The sequence below is a fragment of the Pollachius pollachius genome (assembly GCF_949987615.1).
Source record: "Pollachius pollachius genome assembly, chromosome: 19".
Classification (NCBI taxonomy): Eukaryota; Metazoa; Chordata; class Actinopteri; order Gadiformes; family Gadidae; genus Pollachius; species Pollachius pollachius.
In genome coordinates this window covers 2,467,843-2,486,012 of record NC_136952.1, presented here as the reverse complement: position 1 = coordinate 2,486,012, position 18,170 = coordinate 2,467,843, and the positions used below count along the sequence as shown (strand labels likewise).

Below are 18,170 nucleotides of genomic sequence, written 5' to 3'. Positions count from 1 at the left end.
AAACCTGATCAGGGGTGCAGTGATTCAGCGCTACCCTAAACAAGGCGTTCTCCAAAAGGTGAGTGGTAATAGTCAGCACATCATCATGCCAACGCTCTCTCTCACTCTCACTCTCTCTCGTTGGCATTCTCTCTCTCTTTCACTTTACGTCCCCGTATCGTCTCTTAACCTTACCTCCTCACAGAATGTCTTGGCGCTGGCTTCTCCCCTTTCCTGTTCTGCTGCATTGCAAATGTGCACACAGTTAACGCTTAACGGCGCAGGTTCATCTAAATCTGTATTTTTTCCGTCAAAATTGAACGTATCGGACACAAAATCGACAACCTCAAGCATCTTATTGGGAAGGGGCTAGGTGTGTGTGTGTGTGTGTGTGTGTGTGTCTTCTTTAGGATGAGCCACCAGAAGGGGGGGGGGGGGGGGCAGAGAGAGAAGAGCTTGAAGATGGACGGTGTGTCCCAAAAGGCAGCGGATGGATGAGCGGGGAATACCCTGATCCCAACAGACGCACACACACACCCACACACACACACACACACACACACACACACACACACACACACACACACACACACACACACACACACCACACACACACACAAACACACCCAGCGTTCGCCCCCAGTCGGCCACTCGCTCAACCTGAATGTGGGCGCAGGAAAGAGGAAGCTGTGTGTGCCCCAGCCTGCTCTGGGCGGTGTGGGAACCGATGGCTGTTCGCTCTGTTTCCCTCAGCCTTCTCAAATGGAAGTTCATCAGATAAGCGGCGGAACCGGTTCCCCCGGCTCGGCTTACAGCGCGAGGCGACTTCACACGGAGCGGGGGCCAAGACAGACTCTCCTCGGAGGTCGACATGTTGATGTTATCAACTCAGTGTCTGAGTAAGAACCGTGTGCGACCACACGATTCTCCTACAGGCATAACCTCGTGTTAACCTCACCTGATTAAAGGTGGTGTAGGTACGATCGGGAGTTGTAAAGAGAAGCAGTAGAGAGCCGGATGTTTCAACTACATTAACAATACATCTAGGAGACGCTTTCAATCAACAGAGACTTACAGCGGTTCACTCACACATTCACACCCCGACGGCGGGTGGACAGCCAGCTCGTCGGGAGGCAGTCAGGGTGAGGCGTCTCGCTCAGGGACACCTCGACACTCGGCTAGGAGGAGCCGGGGATCGAACTAGCAACCTTTCAGTTCCAGCCAACCGCTCTACCCCCTGAGGTAAGCCTTCCAATAACTTACTAACCGTCCCCTCCCTCTCTACTTCCTCCCTCCCTCCCTTGTTTCTCTGCCAAAGTGTTGCATTTCACCCACCTGTTGATTTACAGGCAAGGTGGGTTACCCAAACCAATCATGGAAGAAAGGCCTTGATTGGTCAGACATGAGCTGGGAGGGTCTGGAATCTGAATGGGCTCATACTGAGGCAGGCAAATTAAATGGAAAAAGATATCCCCCACGGTGGATTTACCTCACGATAGTTAAAAATGTATTTATAATTTATGACGAACTACCCTCAAATTACAGCTCCCAAATCGCACACACGATGCCTTTTAAGTAGATGAGTTGTGTATGGGTTAGGCATATGGGGCAATCAAACCGGCAGTTATTCAATCAGTACATTCTACATGCACACAATCTCTGAGGAGGGCGGATTGTCTAGATTTAGGTGTGGTTTGGAATGTTCTTTGTGATTGACATGTATGGCCTTCAATGAAACAACACCACACTGTGGTGCTGATGAGGTCCCGCCCACCAACCAAATCATTCAGGCATTCCATTGGCTGCTTTTAATTGCATACATATTTGTAACCACAACAAAGATGTTTCATTGGTCTCCTGAAGCTGAACCACACTCCTGTCACGCCCCCGCCCCCCCCCCCCCCCCCCCCCCCCCCCCCCCCCCGTCTTGAGACGCTGTTATTGGGGACTCACTTGCAGTCGGTGTGCGTGGGTCTGTAGTAGAACGGTGGAACCTTCTGCTCGTACTTCACCCTGGCCGCCCGGTTCCCCGCCGAAGACATCAGCTGGCCGCCGCAGAACGCAGAACAGAAGGAGATGAGAATTTAGAACGGATAAGTAATGTGTTTCAACTATCACACGTTTGCAGAAAAATATATCGTCGTAGTAAATGGGGAAATTAAAGTAGGTATATGACGATGGTTCAGTCAGAAAATTCTCTGTCAGTCTTGGATCTCACGTATTGAATGAGTATGAAATACGTTTTGGTGTTCCACAGGGATGTTGTCTTGGTCCTTTACTGTTCCTACTGTATATCCTCCTGCTTAGCGATCACAGCACACACTGTAAACTTTAATAGCTATGCAAATGATGCAAGTTATATATTTCTGTTTAACCAAATTATACTAATGCTAGTTTCTCCCTCACCATCAGCTGTCCATTAGGACGGTGTTCAAGAAGGTTTTTTTCATCTGAGAAAGACTGCAAAAGGTGCAGCCGATATGAACTAATCAGTGGAAAGCTGAAAAACTGATAATTTATTTATAGTAGAATTGTCTATTGCGATGCACCATTTATTGGCCTCCCCACAACCACTTTGGAGGGGCTCCAACTCATTCACAAACTAGGAGGAAACAGCAGTCCAGTCCTAACTGCCATGCATTGGCTCTCAGCATCATTCAGAGTTTACCTCAAAGTCCTTCTACTCGTGATTAAAGCACATAATGGGCTTGGATCCACCTACCTTAATGCCTGGATGACTGACTAGAGAGAGAGCCCAGGTCCTCTGAGGCTGGCTTCTTCAGGTTACCATCAGAACCCAAGAAAGTTTGTGATGCAGCATTTATTAATTATTCCCTTAGACTTTGGAACGCGTTACCTTGATCAGTCAAGGGAAGCGAGCTCAGTAAAATAATTAAAGTGGCAGTTAAAAACCTATCTCGTCAATTGAGCTTTTGATTCAGCGTTTTATAAGACAAAGGAATAGCTGTGATTAGCATTTTATCCACGCTGCTTTCTCTGCAGATTCGATTGTATGGGTGGATTGTGTTTAGTTTTTAATCCGCAGTGCTGCTCTGTATTGTAGAGCACTCTGCTGCTGTATTGGTGTTGGTGTGGTGGTTCTTTCTTATACGCTCTATGCTGCATTCTTATGTGTGAAAGGTGCTGTACAAACAAAGCTTCGATATTAAAGCCCAACAGGGATGTTGTCACTGAAACATTGCAGAACCTCAAATCACCAGTAATAAAACCTGGAAATGTGTAATGTCTTCCTCTGGCCTCGTGAGACCATCCAGATATTCAGGTTTGCGTTTCGCAATAAAAATGTGTCTGGGCTGGGCAGAAGAGTAATTGATTTCCAGATACGGGCACGGCACCAGACTGTCTCTCTTCTCTCCCTGGGCTTCAGGTGGGCAGCAACATATTCTCCTCTGAGAAAGCCTCCATGCAGATTTGTGTTACTCTTTCAACGTCATTAATCACTATTCTATCCTATTCAATTGATTGCTCCGTAGATTACAAGTTTCATTCTGCGCCGCCATTGTTGTTGTTGTTTATTGAGACTGTGGGGCCTGTGTTCCTATATTAATGTGCGTGTGCGCGCGTGCGTGCGTTTATGTCAATATGTGCGTGTGTGTGTGTGTGTGGGCGCGTGTGTGCGCGTGTGTATGCATATGTTTGTGTGTGCACGTGTGTCTATATGTGTGCGCCTATGCCTGTGTGCGTGCATGCGTACCTCCACCTCGCTGGCCTCCCAGCTCTCTTGCAGCGGCTTGACACGGCTGATGTGGGGGATGCTGCGGTGAAGCAGCGAGCAGGCCTGGCACACAAAGACGCCCAGCGTCAGAGACGCCCAGTCCGGCTCTGCAACCACACAGGAAGAAGAGGTTAGAACGGCTTTCAACGCTGAAAGCCTTTGTCGACGCCTTGCACTGTGTTTCAGCTGACTGTGGGTTTCAGCTGAACTGCGTTGTAGTGCTGTATTGGCGTTTATGGTATTTTGACTTTTATCGATGGAAAGAGTGTTAGAGTATTTTGGAAGGCGATAAACAAATTAATTATTATTCTTAGATAAAGAGAGAGAGATTGAGAGTGAGAGTTGATGAGAGAGAGAGAGAGAGTTGATGAAAGACAGAAAGAAAAGGAGGGATGAAGATAAAAGTTGAGGCACTAAGGTCAAAAGGAGAGAGCAGGAAATACAGAGAGAGAGAAGAGAGAGAGAGAGAGAGAGGAGAGAGAGAGAGAGAGAGAGAGAGAGAGAGAGAGAGAGAGAGAGAGAGAGAGAGAGATTGTGATGGAGGGATAGATAGGAGGAATAGGAGGGAGACCTCTGGTCATGAAGACATTGGGCCAGAGGGGAGGATCAAGGTGCAGGCTGTAAACGGCAATATGCTGACACAGCGCGTCTGGGTAGAAGTACAAAGTAAATGAGGCATGTGTGTATATATAGCAGTGGGGAGAGGTGTGCGGACAAGGGTGTGTGTCTGTGTGTGTGTGTGTGTGTGTGTGTGTGTGTGTGTGTGTGTGTGTGTGTGTGTGTGTGTGTGTGTGTGTGTGTGTGTGTGAGGGTCCGCGATTGTGTGTGCGTCTGTTTGTCAGAGATTGTCTGTGTGTATGTGTGCGTGTGTGTGTGTGTGCGACTGTGTGTATGTGTGCGTGATAGAGATTGTGACTGTGTGTGTAAAATAGTTCGACTTTGTGTATGTGTCTGTGTGTGTGTCTTCATGTGCATGCAGCCGTATATATGCATGTGTGTGTCACAGGGTGTGTGTGCGTGTGTCGTGTGTGTGTGTGTGTACGTGTGTGTGTGTGTGTGTGCGTGTGTGTGCATAGTCGTGCCAGATTGTGTACCTGCCTGCTTGTGTGTGTCTGGGTGATGTTGGGTATCTATGTGTTGTGGGTGCCTGTTTGATTGCATGTGTGTGTCAGGGAAGTGTTGTGAGTATATATTTGCGTGTGTGTGTATGCGTGCATGTGTGTTTTGCAATCCCCGCATTGAAATCCCCCAGATAGGAAGGAGAGACACAGTTTTGTTTTTCTGATTAGAGAAAAGTTACCAGGCTGGCTAGCTACAAAAATGATAGTCAGACACACATGCATGCACAACAAAAAAATTCTCGTCTACACACAGACACAAACGTACTCTTCATGTGTAAGTTATTACTACTTAGTCACCTGTCGTGAGGCTGTTGCTTGGATACAAGGTGTGGAGGACTGCAACAGAGTTTCATTAGAGAGAGAGAGAGAGAGAAGAGAGAGAGAGAGAGAGGGAGAGCGAGAGAGAGAGAGAGAGCGAGAGAGAGAGAGAGAGAGGGAGAGCGAGAGAGCGAGAGAGCGAGAGAGAGAGAGAGAGAGAGAGCGAGACCGAGACCAAGAGAGAGGATGAAGACGAGCGAAGACGAGAGATGGACGGCGCTGATGGAGCAGAACGGACCAAGCGATATGAGGATACGAGGCATAGGACGCTAATAAATAAACTAAGTACACAGAGTGAGTGAGTCAGGATATTTCTGTATCCTGCTGTGGCTTGAGGTGGTGGGAGGGCAGCGGGGGAGGGGGGGGTCGAAAGAGGAGGGAAGGGGAGGAGAAATAGGAGAGGAGAGTGGACCAGCGGGTGGCAGGACCAGCCAGCGCAAGAGGGTTTATTATGTATTATAACAATAAAGAGAGAGAGAGAGAGAGAGAGAGAGAGAGAGAGAGAGAGAGAGAGAGAGAGAGAGAGAGAGAGAGAGAGAGAGAGAGAGAGAATTCCTGTTATTATTAACGTTATTAATTTTGCAAACATTATTAGGCACCCTGGCACCACACACAACGGCTCACTGGTGAGAAGCCATTGTCCCTTGTTTGGTGAACTAACATGAACCCATCACCAGAGAGAGAGATAGGGTGGAAGGGATGGGGGAAGAGAGAGCGAGAGAGAATGGGAGACAGTGAGAGAGAGAGAGAGAGAGAGAGAGAGAGCGAGAGAGAGAGAGAGAGAGAGAGAGAGAGAGAGAGAGAGCGAGAGAGAGAGAGAGAGAGAGAGAGAGAGAAAGAGAGAGGGCAGAAGGGATGGAGAGAGAGAGAAAGAGAAACAACGAGAGGAAGAGACACAGCGAGAGAGGGATTGGGGAAAGCAACAGTGGTTAAATCTTCTCTATGATCATCAACCACGACATTTCCGCACTGAAAATAATGTCCTGAGGAAATCCCAACTTGGCTTTTTACCAAATGTTCGTACAACGGACCATATTTTCACCCTCAGCACCCTAATTGCCAAGCAAATAAACAGAACAAAAGCTTATTATTCTCCCGGTTTTGTTGATCTCAAAACTCTGATATACATGCATGAGCGTCCGCTGTTCAAACAGCTGGAGAGTTAGAGAGAAAAATGCAGAAGTATGAAGTTCAGATCTGCAAAAAACACAGACTCTCCTAAAGCCGTTGTCAGACAGGGATGCAGATCCAGTCCAGCCTTGTTCCACACATACAGCCATGAAAGTCATTAGAAGCGTGGGCAGCATCTGGCCTCCCCTAGCAGACTCAGAAGTCAGGTGCTTTTTGCAGACGATGATGTAATGCTGTCTCCAACCAGAGAATTGTGATCTTGATAATCTGCATAAACCCTCCCAGGCTTGGACAGTGAATCTCACAAAGAAACAAAATAGGATAGACCAAAAAAGACCCAGCCTCCAGCACCACAAATATAAATTATTTCTAGATATGATTTGACCTTGGCAATAATGATACCTTGCTGCCCTAAACGTCAGACCAGCAGGTACAGGTAATCCATCCTCTGTATCTAATGGGAAACACCATATAATGTATTCAGAGCAGAATTAGGGTGAAACTCATTCATTATCCACATTCAAAAGGAAAAAAATATATTTTTATAATCACCTCAAAGAAAGTGACCCTGACGTGAACACGAACAAGCCCTCCCCTCCAGAGACCCCCTGGAGAGAGACCCCCCAGTCTGCTGGTTCTGGGTCCTGGTTCACAAAAAGCACTGAGCTCCAAGACTCATCAGACAGAACAAAATTACAAGAAAGAAACTAAAATAGAAAACTAAAATACTAACAATGGAAGAATTACCTGAAAAGCATTGCCTTGGCCCAAACAGAGATTCCACAGTGGCAGAATAACTGAGCACAGTGACTGATCTAAACTAAGGAATCCTTGCCTTTTACAGACTCTATTTTAACTGCAATGTGAAGCAAAATGAAGAGAGAGACAAATGCAGGGACAGACCATACTGGCAAAAGTCAAAGAGAAGGCGTGAGTGAGACACACCGGCTTTGCTGAGACGAGGCGGACAGAGAGTAACGCAGCGTGCAAAGTGCTGAAGACAGGCAGGCTCTGAGACTAACGAGGTACAGACATTAGAGGAAGGCAGCGTTCATTAACTAATGATCGCTGCTCGTCAATCTGCTCAGAGAACGATAGAGGATATTAGAGAGAGAACAACGTGTGATGGCGAAGATGAACGTTGCCGTCATTAAGATGAGAGGTGGAAAGTGGAAGCAATGAAAAGGAGGAAAGGAGATGAGGGAATAAATTAAAAAAATACATACAACATAAGGATTCTTGACCACTATTTCCCCCATCCCTCCAAAGACCACTATTTCCCCCGTCCCTCCAAAGACCGCCTCCATCGCAGCTGTCTTCATGTTGGGAGTCACTCTGGGACTACAAACATGGCAGACAAACATGAAAGTCTCATGATTTCCGGTACGGTTTAGATTGAGGTCGTGGTGCGAAAAATGGGGTCACTTTCGGCTCACAGTGTGACGAAGGCTAAACGACCCATGAAACATTTCTGCTCCCGCCCTCCCTGGGTTTGTCTGCCAATAAGAAGCGCTGCATTTCACACACCTTGGATTGACAGGCAAGGAAGAATTGTTAAAACCAATCAGCAAATATTGAAAAATGTTTCTTTACATCCTGACAGCAAACAATAAATCAAACGCTCTGACAAAAGAGAGGGAAAGCTCCAGTATGTGCCGTGTTACAGGCGCGCTGTCGAGCTGCTAAAGCTAGCGAGCTGTCATTTGTTTTTGGCGGGAGGTTTTGGAGGGAGGGGGAGGAAGGGACATTTTTTGTTGGAAGCTTTCAAAACTGAGGACTGCAGGTTTTCCAAACTGCCAAAGGCGATGTTTTTTTTTTATCATATATTTTTGAATTCATGTTATTAATGACAATATTATTATTGTAAACATTATTAGACGCCCTGGCACGCCACACAACGGCTCTCTGGTGAGCAGCCATTGTCCCTTGTTCGGTGGACTAATGTGAACCCATCACCATGGAAACCAACAACACCCGTGGCATCGCCATGGAAGCATGCAAGGGCCCGGAACATTCCTCCCAACACCTACCCAGAACTTCCCCGTGTGGGCAGCCTGTCAGCCGTCACACCAGCCATCTGTCCCGTCCCTCTATTGTCCACATTCTATTAGAAGAAACCCCATTCCTCCCGGAGCCAGCATGGGAGAGCGAGGATCAGGGCGGCGGGGGAGCTGAATCAGGTTTAATGTTCTCGATGTGATAACACTGGCTGCTCACTGGGGAACATTCAGAGCAGAGGCTGCAACGTTTCCAACGGTTAACGCCCGATTGCTTTGCCAACGGATCGGTGAGAGAGCAAAACGGAGGACTGCAGCACGAGCTGGTCATTAAAGACGGAAGCTACCTGGAAAACCAGGAACCCAGGACAGCACCACCAGGTGATGGGGACAGGCACCGCAAGCGGCCAAGGACAGAGCGGACTGCGGGATGACGAGGAGCAAGCAACAACGTTTCCAAGAGGGGAAGGAAGGGGGGTGGCGGGCGGCACATACAACCCCGCCCCCCCCCCCCCTGAATGATCACGGTTTCACTTTAATATTTGTGTTATTCTCAGAATATCGATTCTTAAAGATTGCTGGCATGTGTAGCTTCCTTTCTGCGTCTAAACCCTACCTTGTTGAGGTAGGGTGGTGCGAATGGCGGAGGTGGTGTTGAGGGCCAACACTCACTTTAAAGAAAGCACCACTCGAAGACGACTCATGCCCCCACGCTCTGCTTCAAGACGTCTGATGCGAGCGAACACCGGGCGCCGCAGTGCGTTGGAGGGGGCCCTTCTCTCCACGTAGGGGACCCCCGCTGGTCGCTGAGTCAGGAGCTAATTGAAAGACCCAATCTTTATTTATAGAGAGCCGTCCACCACACGGGGAACAAGCCCCTCACTGTTCTGAAGGGCTGTTCTGCTCCGAAGGGCGTGTTGGGTTCGCCTAATCGGACCTGCTCGGAGGGGTGGAGTTCATCATCAGCCCGAGACACCCCAAGGTGAAGGCTGTGAGGTACTCCGTCTTCACTAGTGGGTCTGGGGGGGCCAGAGTGCTGCACTAGGGCTGCTAAACCGGGAGGATGGATTGGTGCAGAGGATACACAGACCCCCAGGGGTCCATAACATAAAGTTAAAACATGGAGACTGCTGATTGGGGTAGGCGGCAGGGAGAGAAACACGCAATGAAACAGCTCAGTCCATCCAGTCTGCTGCTCTCATCGGTTATGGGGGGCTGTTTTTGGGGGGCTGTTTCTGGCTCGCCTTGTCACAAGAATAGAGACAAGAATAGTGAACCCCCCTAAACACCTCTTACGCATTTATTGTGTGTTGTACGTCCTGGCACTTATGTACTTGCAACATCCTTACGGTATAAACAGCGATATATTGTTGTTTCTCTTTTTTCTGACAAATGTACCTATTGAAAGTCGCTTTGGATAAAAGCGTCTGCTTAAAGGCCTGAATGTCAATGTTAATGTAAAAGAATAGAGAGAGAGAGAGAGAGAGAGAGAGAGAGAGAGAGAGAGAGAGAGAGAGCGAGAGAGAGGGGATTATAGTTTTCTGAATGTCATTTCACTGCACACTTCACCAAGTCTGTTCTAATAAAGTAACTTGAACTGGGAACTTGCAGTATCCTTCATGGTGTATTGCCTCCCATCACTCTTACACATTCTCCCACTGGGAAATTAAGTCTGTGGCACGGATCTCTGGGAGGAATCTCCGAGTTTTATTGCACTACCTTTGTCCGCTTTCATGTTACCACGGCAACAGTTTTTTCAGATCATGCCTAATTATCCATGAGGTCTACGAATGGGTAATGGATTGGTCTAATGTCATTTCCACATCTATAACCTGTGCTTTAGTCTTTTGAATCTTTTCTCACATTCAGGAGCCTTTACTCATTCGTTTTCATGACACATTAATCACATTTAATAACAATAAAAAAACTTTTTGAGAGATCTCACTGAGAATTCAGCGACATCAGAATTCAGCGAGATTAGAACACAGTGTCATTCTAATTAATTAAGGCCAGTATTTTTGCCACTCCTAGATAATGTCCAAAACGCCGACCCAGAAACTCAAATCTCCAGATCGTAGAATAATGTTAAACTGAATACGTGTAAGTAATGAAATGGTACTGGTAGAATAACGTTAGATTCGATTCTACGGTTGGAAGTAGCATCCATTGCAACGGTTTGTTAATCATAGCAGTGGTCTGCTATACAGAAATAACAGCTGAATGCCATCATTTACCGATAAGAACATTTCCAGCTCTTTACTAATTCTCAGTTATGTTGTTCCTTAACAATCCATCGTAAAGCGACTAGGTGTTTGACTCCAAGCCGAAGGTTGTGGGTTCGATCCCAACGGTCTGCCTGAAGCCATCCCTGAGCAACAGGTCATTGCCCCACCTGCTCCTGAAGGACATTGATCATAAGTTCTTTAGAACAAGGTGAGGAGGAGCCTGGCTCTGCGCTTTCTTCATCTCAGAAGGAGTATCACGGGTGAAATAAATCATTTGAAAGCAACAACAGCTTTCATTTTAAAGTTCACATATTTAATCACACAAACGTCCTCCTCGGAGTGACGTCACACGCCCATCCCCGCTGGCTTGTGTACTTGGAAATATACCTGAAGGTTCTGCCTGGACAACGGGAATTTATTTAGTCCCAGATTTGAAGAAAAACAAAAATGGATTTAATTTAATTGGATTTGTGACGGAGAGTGGAATGATATTATTTCATTAAAATATGATTTGATTCTAGGTTGGTATGATTTGATTCTGTGTGGTTTCTCATTGTATAATCGTGCAGCACATCAGACGCGTTGGCTTAATCAAACATCATATCCTCGGTAACATGAGGCTATGTTGGAGTTAAGGGACCATGGGGGCCGGGGGCCCGCCTCAGAGGCCCTGCCAAACCCCGGGCTGGGTGTGGGGTTTGGTTTCATGAAGAAGCTCGCCCTGCAGAACGGGTTCCAGAGGTGAACAGAAGAACAGGAAGTGAACTCATGAACGGAGGGCTTGGATTACAGGATGAGGTAGAGTCTGTTGAGTCTATCTATCGTGAGTTTATAAAGAAATACACACACACACACATATAATATATTGATAATAATAATATACATATATAATAATATAAATATACAAAATGTACTTGACTGAAAGCTAAATCAGGGCCAAGCTGTCTGGGCTTGGCTCCCCCCCTCCCCTCAAACCCACCTCCCCCCTGCTGTTCAAACCTCCAAGAACACAAGGTCGGAGAATGAATGGCTGCCAAGTTGGTGTCCTCCCCCATTCCCCCCCCCGCCCCTCCCCCCGCTCACCTTGATACCCCAAAGGATTCTGGGAGTTTGTTTGTGATGAATAAACAACCTCAGGACTCTATTCTCACTATTCTCCGCGAGTCCCCGGACGCACCGCGGTGGAACCGGTCCGACCGTTGGGAGAATAAAACACCAACCTGCAGCAGGTTTGTCTTCCCCTGACCTCCGCCCCACAGAGACCCCACCCCCCCCCAGAACGAGGCTCCTGTCTGGGGTGGACCGTCCAACGGTGTCGGGGGGGAGAACCAGGGAGAACAGTGTCCGAGCAGCCGACACGGCGCAACATTCAGAGTTGGTTGTTAAGTTCATGAATCGAGAACAAAGACATAGAAACCAGAGAGACACCAGCGAGAGACCAGTGAGACATCAGAGAGAGAGAGTCACCAGAGCGACACCAGAGACACCAGAGAGAACAGAGACCAGAGAGAGACCAGAGAGAGACCAGAGAGGCACCAGAGACACCAGAGCGAAACAAGAGAGAACAGAGAGAACAGAGAGAGAACAAAGAGAGACACCAGAGAGACAGACACCAGATCAACACCAGAGACCAGAGAAAGACCAGGGAGAGACCAGAGAGACACCAGAGAGGCACCAGAGGGACACCAGAGAGGCACCAGGGAGGCACCAGAGGGACACTTCTAAAACCATTTATGATCAGAAAGAACACAGTGTTCAAAAACGTCAGATAAATCCCGTCTGATTTGAATATAGCGTTATTCATGACGGCGCTCCATTTATTAATATGTAAGCCATAACGCTTTAATGCTACACCCACTCGAGCCGTTAATCCCAGAGGGGGGGGTGAGATAGATGGACTAATCCAAAGGTGAGGGAGACGCGGTGAGAATGACTCGGCATAAATGATGATGTCCTGGCAGAGGGCCAGCGTGGGCCAACAGAGATGGCTCCCCGCGGTCCAGGTGGATCGTAATGGGAAGATATGGGCTGGATAAGGTAGGTGTGTGTGTGTGTGTGTGTGTGTGTGTGTGAGTGTGTGTGTGTGAGAAAGTGTGCGACAGAGAGAGAGGTTGACAAAGATGACCATACAGTAATGCACCTGCATTGGTATAGCGAGGGTATTACTCCTGACTAAAGTTACAGCAACAACAAAACCGAGTTTTCCTTACAAATTATGTAAATTATGTAAATATAGTGCTTCTGAAAAAGTTGACCCGAACCTCTACCTCAGAAGTCACACCTGGGTCATACAGAAGGTGACGTGTGCAAGAAACGTTCAGAGCACTGATTCAAGGTAAAGGTCAAAGGTCACATACATTCACATGCATGAGAGTGTGTGTGTGCTCTTACATGCTTGAGTGTATGTATGCTAACGTCTATGTGTATGTTTTAACCTGTATGTGTGTGTGTTCTTATATGGTTGTGTGTTAGTCTTTGCTGTGTGCTAAAATATATGCGTGTGTGTGGTTATGCGTGCGTGCGTGTGTGTGTTTTAATGAAACTCTACCAGCGTGTGAGAGAGCCGCAGACCCAGTCTCTCCCCTAGCTTCACGTTACTGAGACCACAGCTCATACGGTCAGGATCCCTCGGTTATGAATTCAGCTGAGAGATGCTTTCTCTTCGACCGCAGGGGGGGCCTAGGACAACATGGGGCTTCCCCAGCAGGCGTACACATCCTTTGTGTTAACCTAACCTCAACACATGATGCGTACACATCCTTTGCGTTAACCTAACCTCAACACATGATGCGTACACATCCTTTGTGTTAACCTAACCTCAACACATGATGCGTACACATCCTTTGTGTTAACCTAACCTCAACACATGATGCGTACACATCCTTTGTGTTAACCTAACCTCAACACATGATGCGTACACATCCTTTGTGTTAACCTAACCTCAACACATGATGCGTACACATCCTTTGTGTTAACCTAACCTCAACACATGATGCGTACACATCCTTTGTGTTAACCTAACCTCAACACATGATGCGTACACATCCTTTGCGTTAACCTAACCTCAACACATGATGCGTACACATCCTTTGTGTTAACCTAACCTCAACACATGATGCGTGCACATCAGAGATGGAAATTAACTTTTTTGCCCACCAGCCACTGTGGCAGGTCGATTTAAAAATCGACCAGCCACTCATCTTCTTTACCAGCCACTTTTTATATGCTATATATTTTTTAAAGATATGCGGACATTTTAAACAATATAATAGTAACAATAGATAAGAAAAGTGTTTTTCATACACATAATTTTTTCCATCAGAAGTGATTTTTAATGTAAGTAGTTGCTACCAAGGAACTGAGTTGAAAATGTTACACTCTTACCGCATATGATAAACAATACACAGGTATCTGCTTTGTTAAGTCATGTTTATTTCAAAGGTGTTACGATGACAAGTTTGGGGATAATTCATCTATACAAAGTATTTTCAATAAAAACAAATTGACATATTAACAATAAAACAACATGCATGGCTACACCATCATAACCATCAATTCAACCAGATGTATAATGAAATCTGCCCCTATAATGCAACAGATGTATCCTCTTGGTATAGGAAGACTCATACTCTGCCTATGCATTCGAAATTAAACATTTGAAAACAGACCATGAAGAAACAAGAACAAGAAACAATGACTTAATAAGTGCAAGACACATTGAAAAACGTCAGAATACATAAAATTAAATATATATATATATATATATATATATGAACTCGTTAGCGTATCTGTTTGTGTACGTTCGCTATGCAGCCCTGCTATTGCGCATTCACAGACTGGCTTTTGTCAAAGGAATACCCGGTCAATGATGGATTTAATATGGACACAAACGAATAAACATTGGATCTTTGTATGGATTTATATGCACGTTACGGGATGAATTGATAAGCTCCTGTAAGGGCTACGATGGCACAGATGACAGCTGATTTGGAACGGAACAACAGCAAAGTAAGGAACTCCGACTTTTTTACCGTTCAATTATTAATGTTGTTTTTGAACGAGTATTGTAATACTCGCTCGGAATATCCAACGAGTATTCCAAGCCTGTAAAATGGTATTCGGGACAGCCCTACGTCTTAGCACACACACTTGACATCTGTTTTGACCAGACTGACAGAAAGCAGCTGTTCGCCAAACAAGTGAGCAGAGCTCTAAGGTTACCCAACATGATAGTTTTTCGACAGCAACAAACTATTGCATTAGGCCTAATAGAAAATAAAAAAATAACTTACGTGCAGTGCCATTCGAAGTCTTGAAATGGCCTTCCCTTTTTGGTAATTGCGTGTGCATTTGGAACTAACTTCTATCAAGCTGGGCTGTTGTGAGGCTAACGAGCGGCCTCATCGCTGTCGTGGTTTCGGGCGCTGATTTTCCCTTGGCAATTTTCAAAACGTGAAGGTGACTTTTTGAGGACTCGTGGTCCTCCACGGCTTCCAATTTTAGGTTTTGTGTCCCCCTCAAAAACTTTTGGACCTGTGGCCATCCGAAGCATGTTTACGACAGAGAGCACAGAACATTGTCTGGCTCGTCCCGTCAAACACCAGCCGGTCACGGTGTTGCCCACTGTGCGATGTTCGCCATCTCTCATTAAAACAACGCTTCTTTATGGGGGTGACAGCCGTACTATCATCCGCCACCTGTACCTGGCCTACACTCTCCTCAGCTGTTCTCTTTCCTCCGGTGAGGAAACGCAACATTGCTTTCTCTAGTATTTTTTTTTTTATGTCAATAATTAGCCTAGCATGCTATACCGAATGTCGATACCGGCATATTATCTCTATGGTTACCGGTTTATTATCCCGGATGTTGACAGTCGCAGTTCAGCAAAAGAGGCGTAGAAGAAGAAGGGGGCCGGATGTTGACAGTAATGGTTGTGGAACTGTGCAGCGCCGCATGACGAATGTATTAAACATGCAAATTTGAACGGACCTGACTGGAAAGTATTACCCGACACAGTGGCGGGTGAAGTGACACAATTCACCCGCCACCATACAAATCCACCCGCAAATGGCGTGTGGCGGGTGTTAATTTCCATCCCTGGTGTGTGTGTGTGTGTGTAGGTGAGGGAACTGTAGAAAAAGTACAGTTCCTTTGCTGGCTAAAAACAACTAATTGGTATTTTTGGCGTAAGTGCCAACGGCAGGCTGTTTTGTTTTATTTACAAGCAGTTTGGATCTGCCATCTGTTCTCCTCACAATTCAATCATTCCCGACTGAAAGGGTTTTAGAGAATAGGTTCACTAACGGTATTATTACAACGCACGTCTGAATTCATCGCGAGCGGCACACTAAACACCTTTGCTAAGCAGCAGAAAAGCAACACAAACTACAGACTAAATAATCTGAAATTGAGGAATGATGTTTCCATGAGGAGTCGGACCCATTAGTCTTCATCTCTCTACGGCTCTGTGGCCACAGAGCAGAAGGTGATGGAGGGATGCGTCATGCACCAGATACCACCGCTGAGACTCCATCCTTTCCTCACAGCCATCGGAAGATCCTCTTTCAGAGGCTGTCGCTACGGGGTGACGGACGATGATGTCATGGGCTCATAAATTGAATTCATACTGCCCTGTAGGTCTCTGTGTCTGGAGTCTATAGACACAACACACCTCCATCCAGACCTCCGTCCGGACCATGACAACAAGACCTCTCTCTCTGCTGGCTTTCTAACCTTCTTGCCTTGTAGTGTTGGTTTCCCAGAAACAGTGGGTGGGTGTTCGAATCCCATCGATTCTGGGTCCAAACATTGGAGGTCCAGTCCACAATGGCGTTCCTGAGCATGATGCCCGAGTCCTTTTTCTCTGTGGGTCACTGAGGAGCGTCGCAACCGGACTTCATAGAATCAGGCTGCAGGCGTGTTGAGGAACGCACACTTTAACAAGAAGGAAGGACCCCCCCCCTTTAATTAATCCAACGCTGAGCCACATGTTGCTGCTTAGGGCTCTCCCTACCATGACCACTAATGAACGATCTGAAGTGTGTGTGTGGGGGGGGCCGCAGGCGCCACAGGCCGGGGGGGGGGGGGGGGGGGGGGGGGGGGGGGGAGCTGAGCACGGGAACAGCTCCAGCACTCCTCCATCCATCCCCCTCCCTCCCCCAAGTTCCAGCTACTTGTTGCTTGCTACCCACATAGCAGGGAGTGAGACACCGACAGAGAAAGAAAGTGGATTACACCAGAGAGAGAGTGATAGACAGAGAGGGAGGGGGGGAGGGGTGGTGAGAGAGAACAGGTAGACAGAGGGACGGGGAGAGGGAGAGAGAAACGGGTGGTGGGCGTGGGAGAGTGAAGCAGGTGGAATAGAGGAAGAGAAAAGGGGTCAAGTCTCTCTGTCACAGATAAGTGGGGTTGTTGGCGGCATTACTTGTGTGTGTGTGTGTGTGTGTGTGTGTGTGTGTGCGTGTGTGTGCATTGTGTGTGCATGAATCTGTGAATTACAACACTATAACCACTGCCACTGTATAATAACCGCCAAGTCCCCTACAGATAGTCTCTTTTTTAAAATAAAAAGTATTGTTGTAAATGGGTGAATAAAACAGTAATAGTTGAATAGCCTTTAACACGGATTCAGGGTGAGCCAGGAAGTGATGACGTAGCCAAACAGACGGGTTTATTAGTGTTGCAACGCCACATTCCCACGCCTTTCTGGACACACACACACACACACACACACACACACACACACACACACACACACACCAGCCTTTACGCCCATGCAAAAACCATAAAATAGTAAAATTTTTGTTCCGCAATTGTCATTGAATAGAAAACGGTACATCAATTCACTATTAGCGACATAATCAACAACCAAGGCAAAGATCAAAAGAGTTACAGGTGCACATTAGCAATACTTCTGCTGTCACAATTAACTAAAGTTGGAGGGGTTTTATTGCACAACCACGTTGCTATGCAATTTGACATGAACCTGCAACATTGTAACCCGTGTTGCATAATGAAAAAAAAACATGCACTCTTTTCTTTGTGTTGTGTGCATTGATATTTTACACTTGAGTGTGTGAGTGTTTCTGACAGGCGCCGTTTCGCCCGCCTGCACACTGGAGCCACACGATGCGTGGCAGACACCAACGCTCTGCCGCCTGACGCGACGAGTCGTTACCTGGCGTGTGTGTTTGTCCGTATGTGTCCGTGTGTGTGTGTGTGTGTGTGTGTATGTGTGTGTGTGTGTGTGTGTGTGTGTGTGTGTGTGTGTGGGTGCGTGTGTCGCTCGCCTCCCTCTCCCCCCTACCTGGATTGCCGCAGTCCGCACACGCATCGTTGCCAGGTCTCGCCAGCACGTCTTGCAAGAGCCGGTTGCTCCCCTCCGGTTCCGTGGCCATGTTCACTTAATTGATGTCCGCCTCAGCCGCTCGGTGGACGGGTTGAAGAAGGACATCCAGCGGCGGAAGCAGCACCTCCGCCCCAGCAGCCTGCAGGTTCCTTGTCGGCTGTCCTCGGTCTCAAACATGCACAATGCTCCCGGTGTCACTGGGCAGAGCGGAGAAACACCCTTTTCTCTGTGTCCTCCCTCCGCTCTCTGGTCGCTCGGTGACGAGTCCTGCTTACCGCATCTGACTCCTGAGCGCTCTTCTCTTCGCCTCCTCCT

At 47.2% G+C, this 18,170-nt stretch overlaps 1 protein-coding gene across 1 annotated transcript in view; it reads right to left on the bottom strand.

Annotated features, from left to right (window-relative positions):
• LOC307090197 (arf-GAP with dual PH domain-containing protein 1-like) overlaps positions 1-18,121 on the bottom strand; it is a 25,798-nt gene extending 7,677 nt beyond the window's left edge. Inside the window, exons 1-3 of the mRNA XM_079756770.1 lie at positions 17,814-18,121; positions 3,695-3,822; positions 1,937-2,024 (exon numbers count right to left, since the gene is read on the bottom strand). Coding sequence (XP_079612896.1) covers positions 1,937-2,024; positions 3,695-3,822; positions 17,814-17,904 — 307 coding nt within the window. The 5' untranslated portion in view covers positions 17,905-18,121. The remainder of the gene's footprint in view (positions 1-1,936; positions 2,025-3,694; positions 3,823-17,813) is intronic.
• Positions 18,122-18,170: the final 49 nt, after the last annotated feature.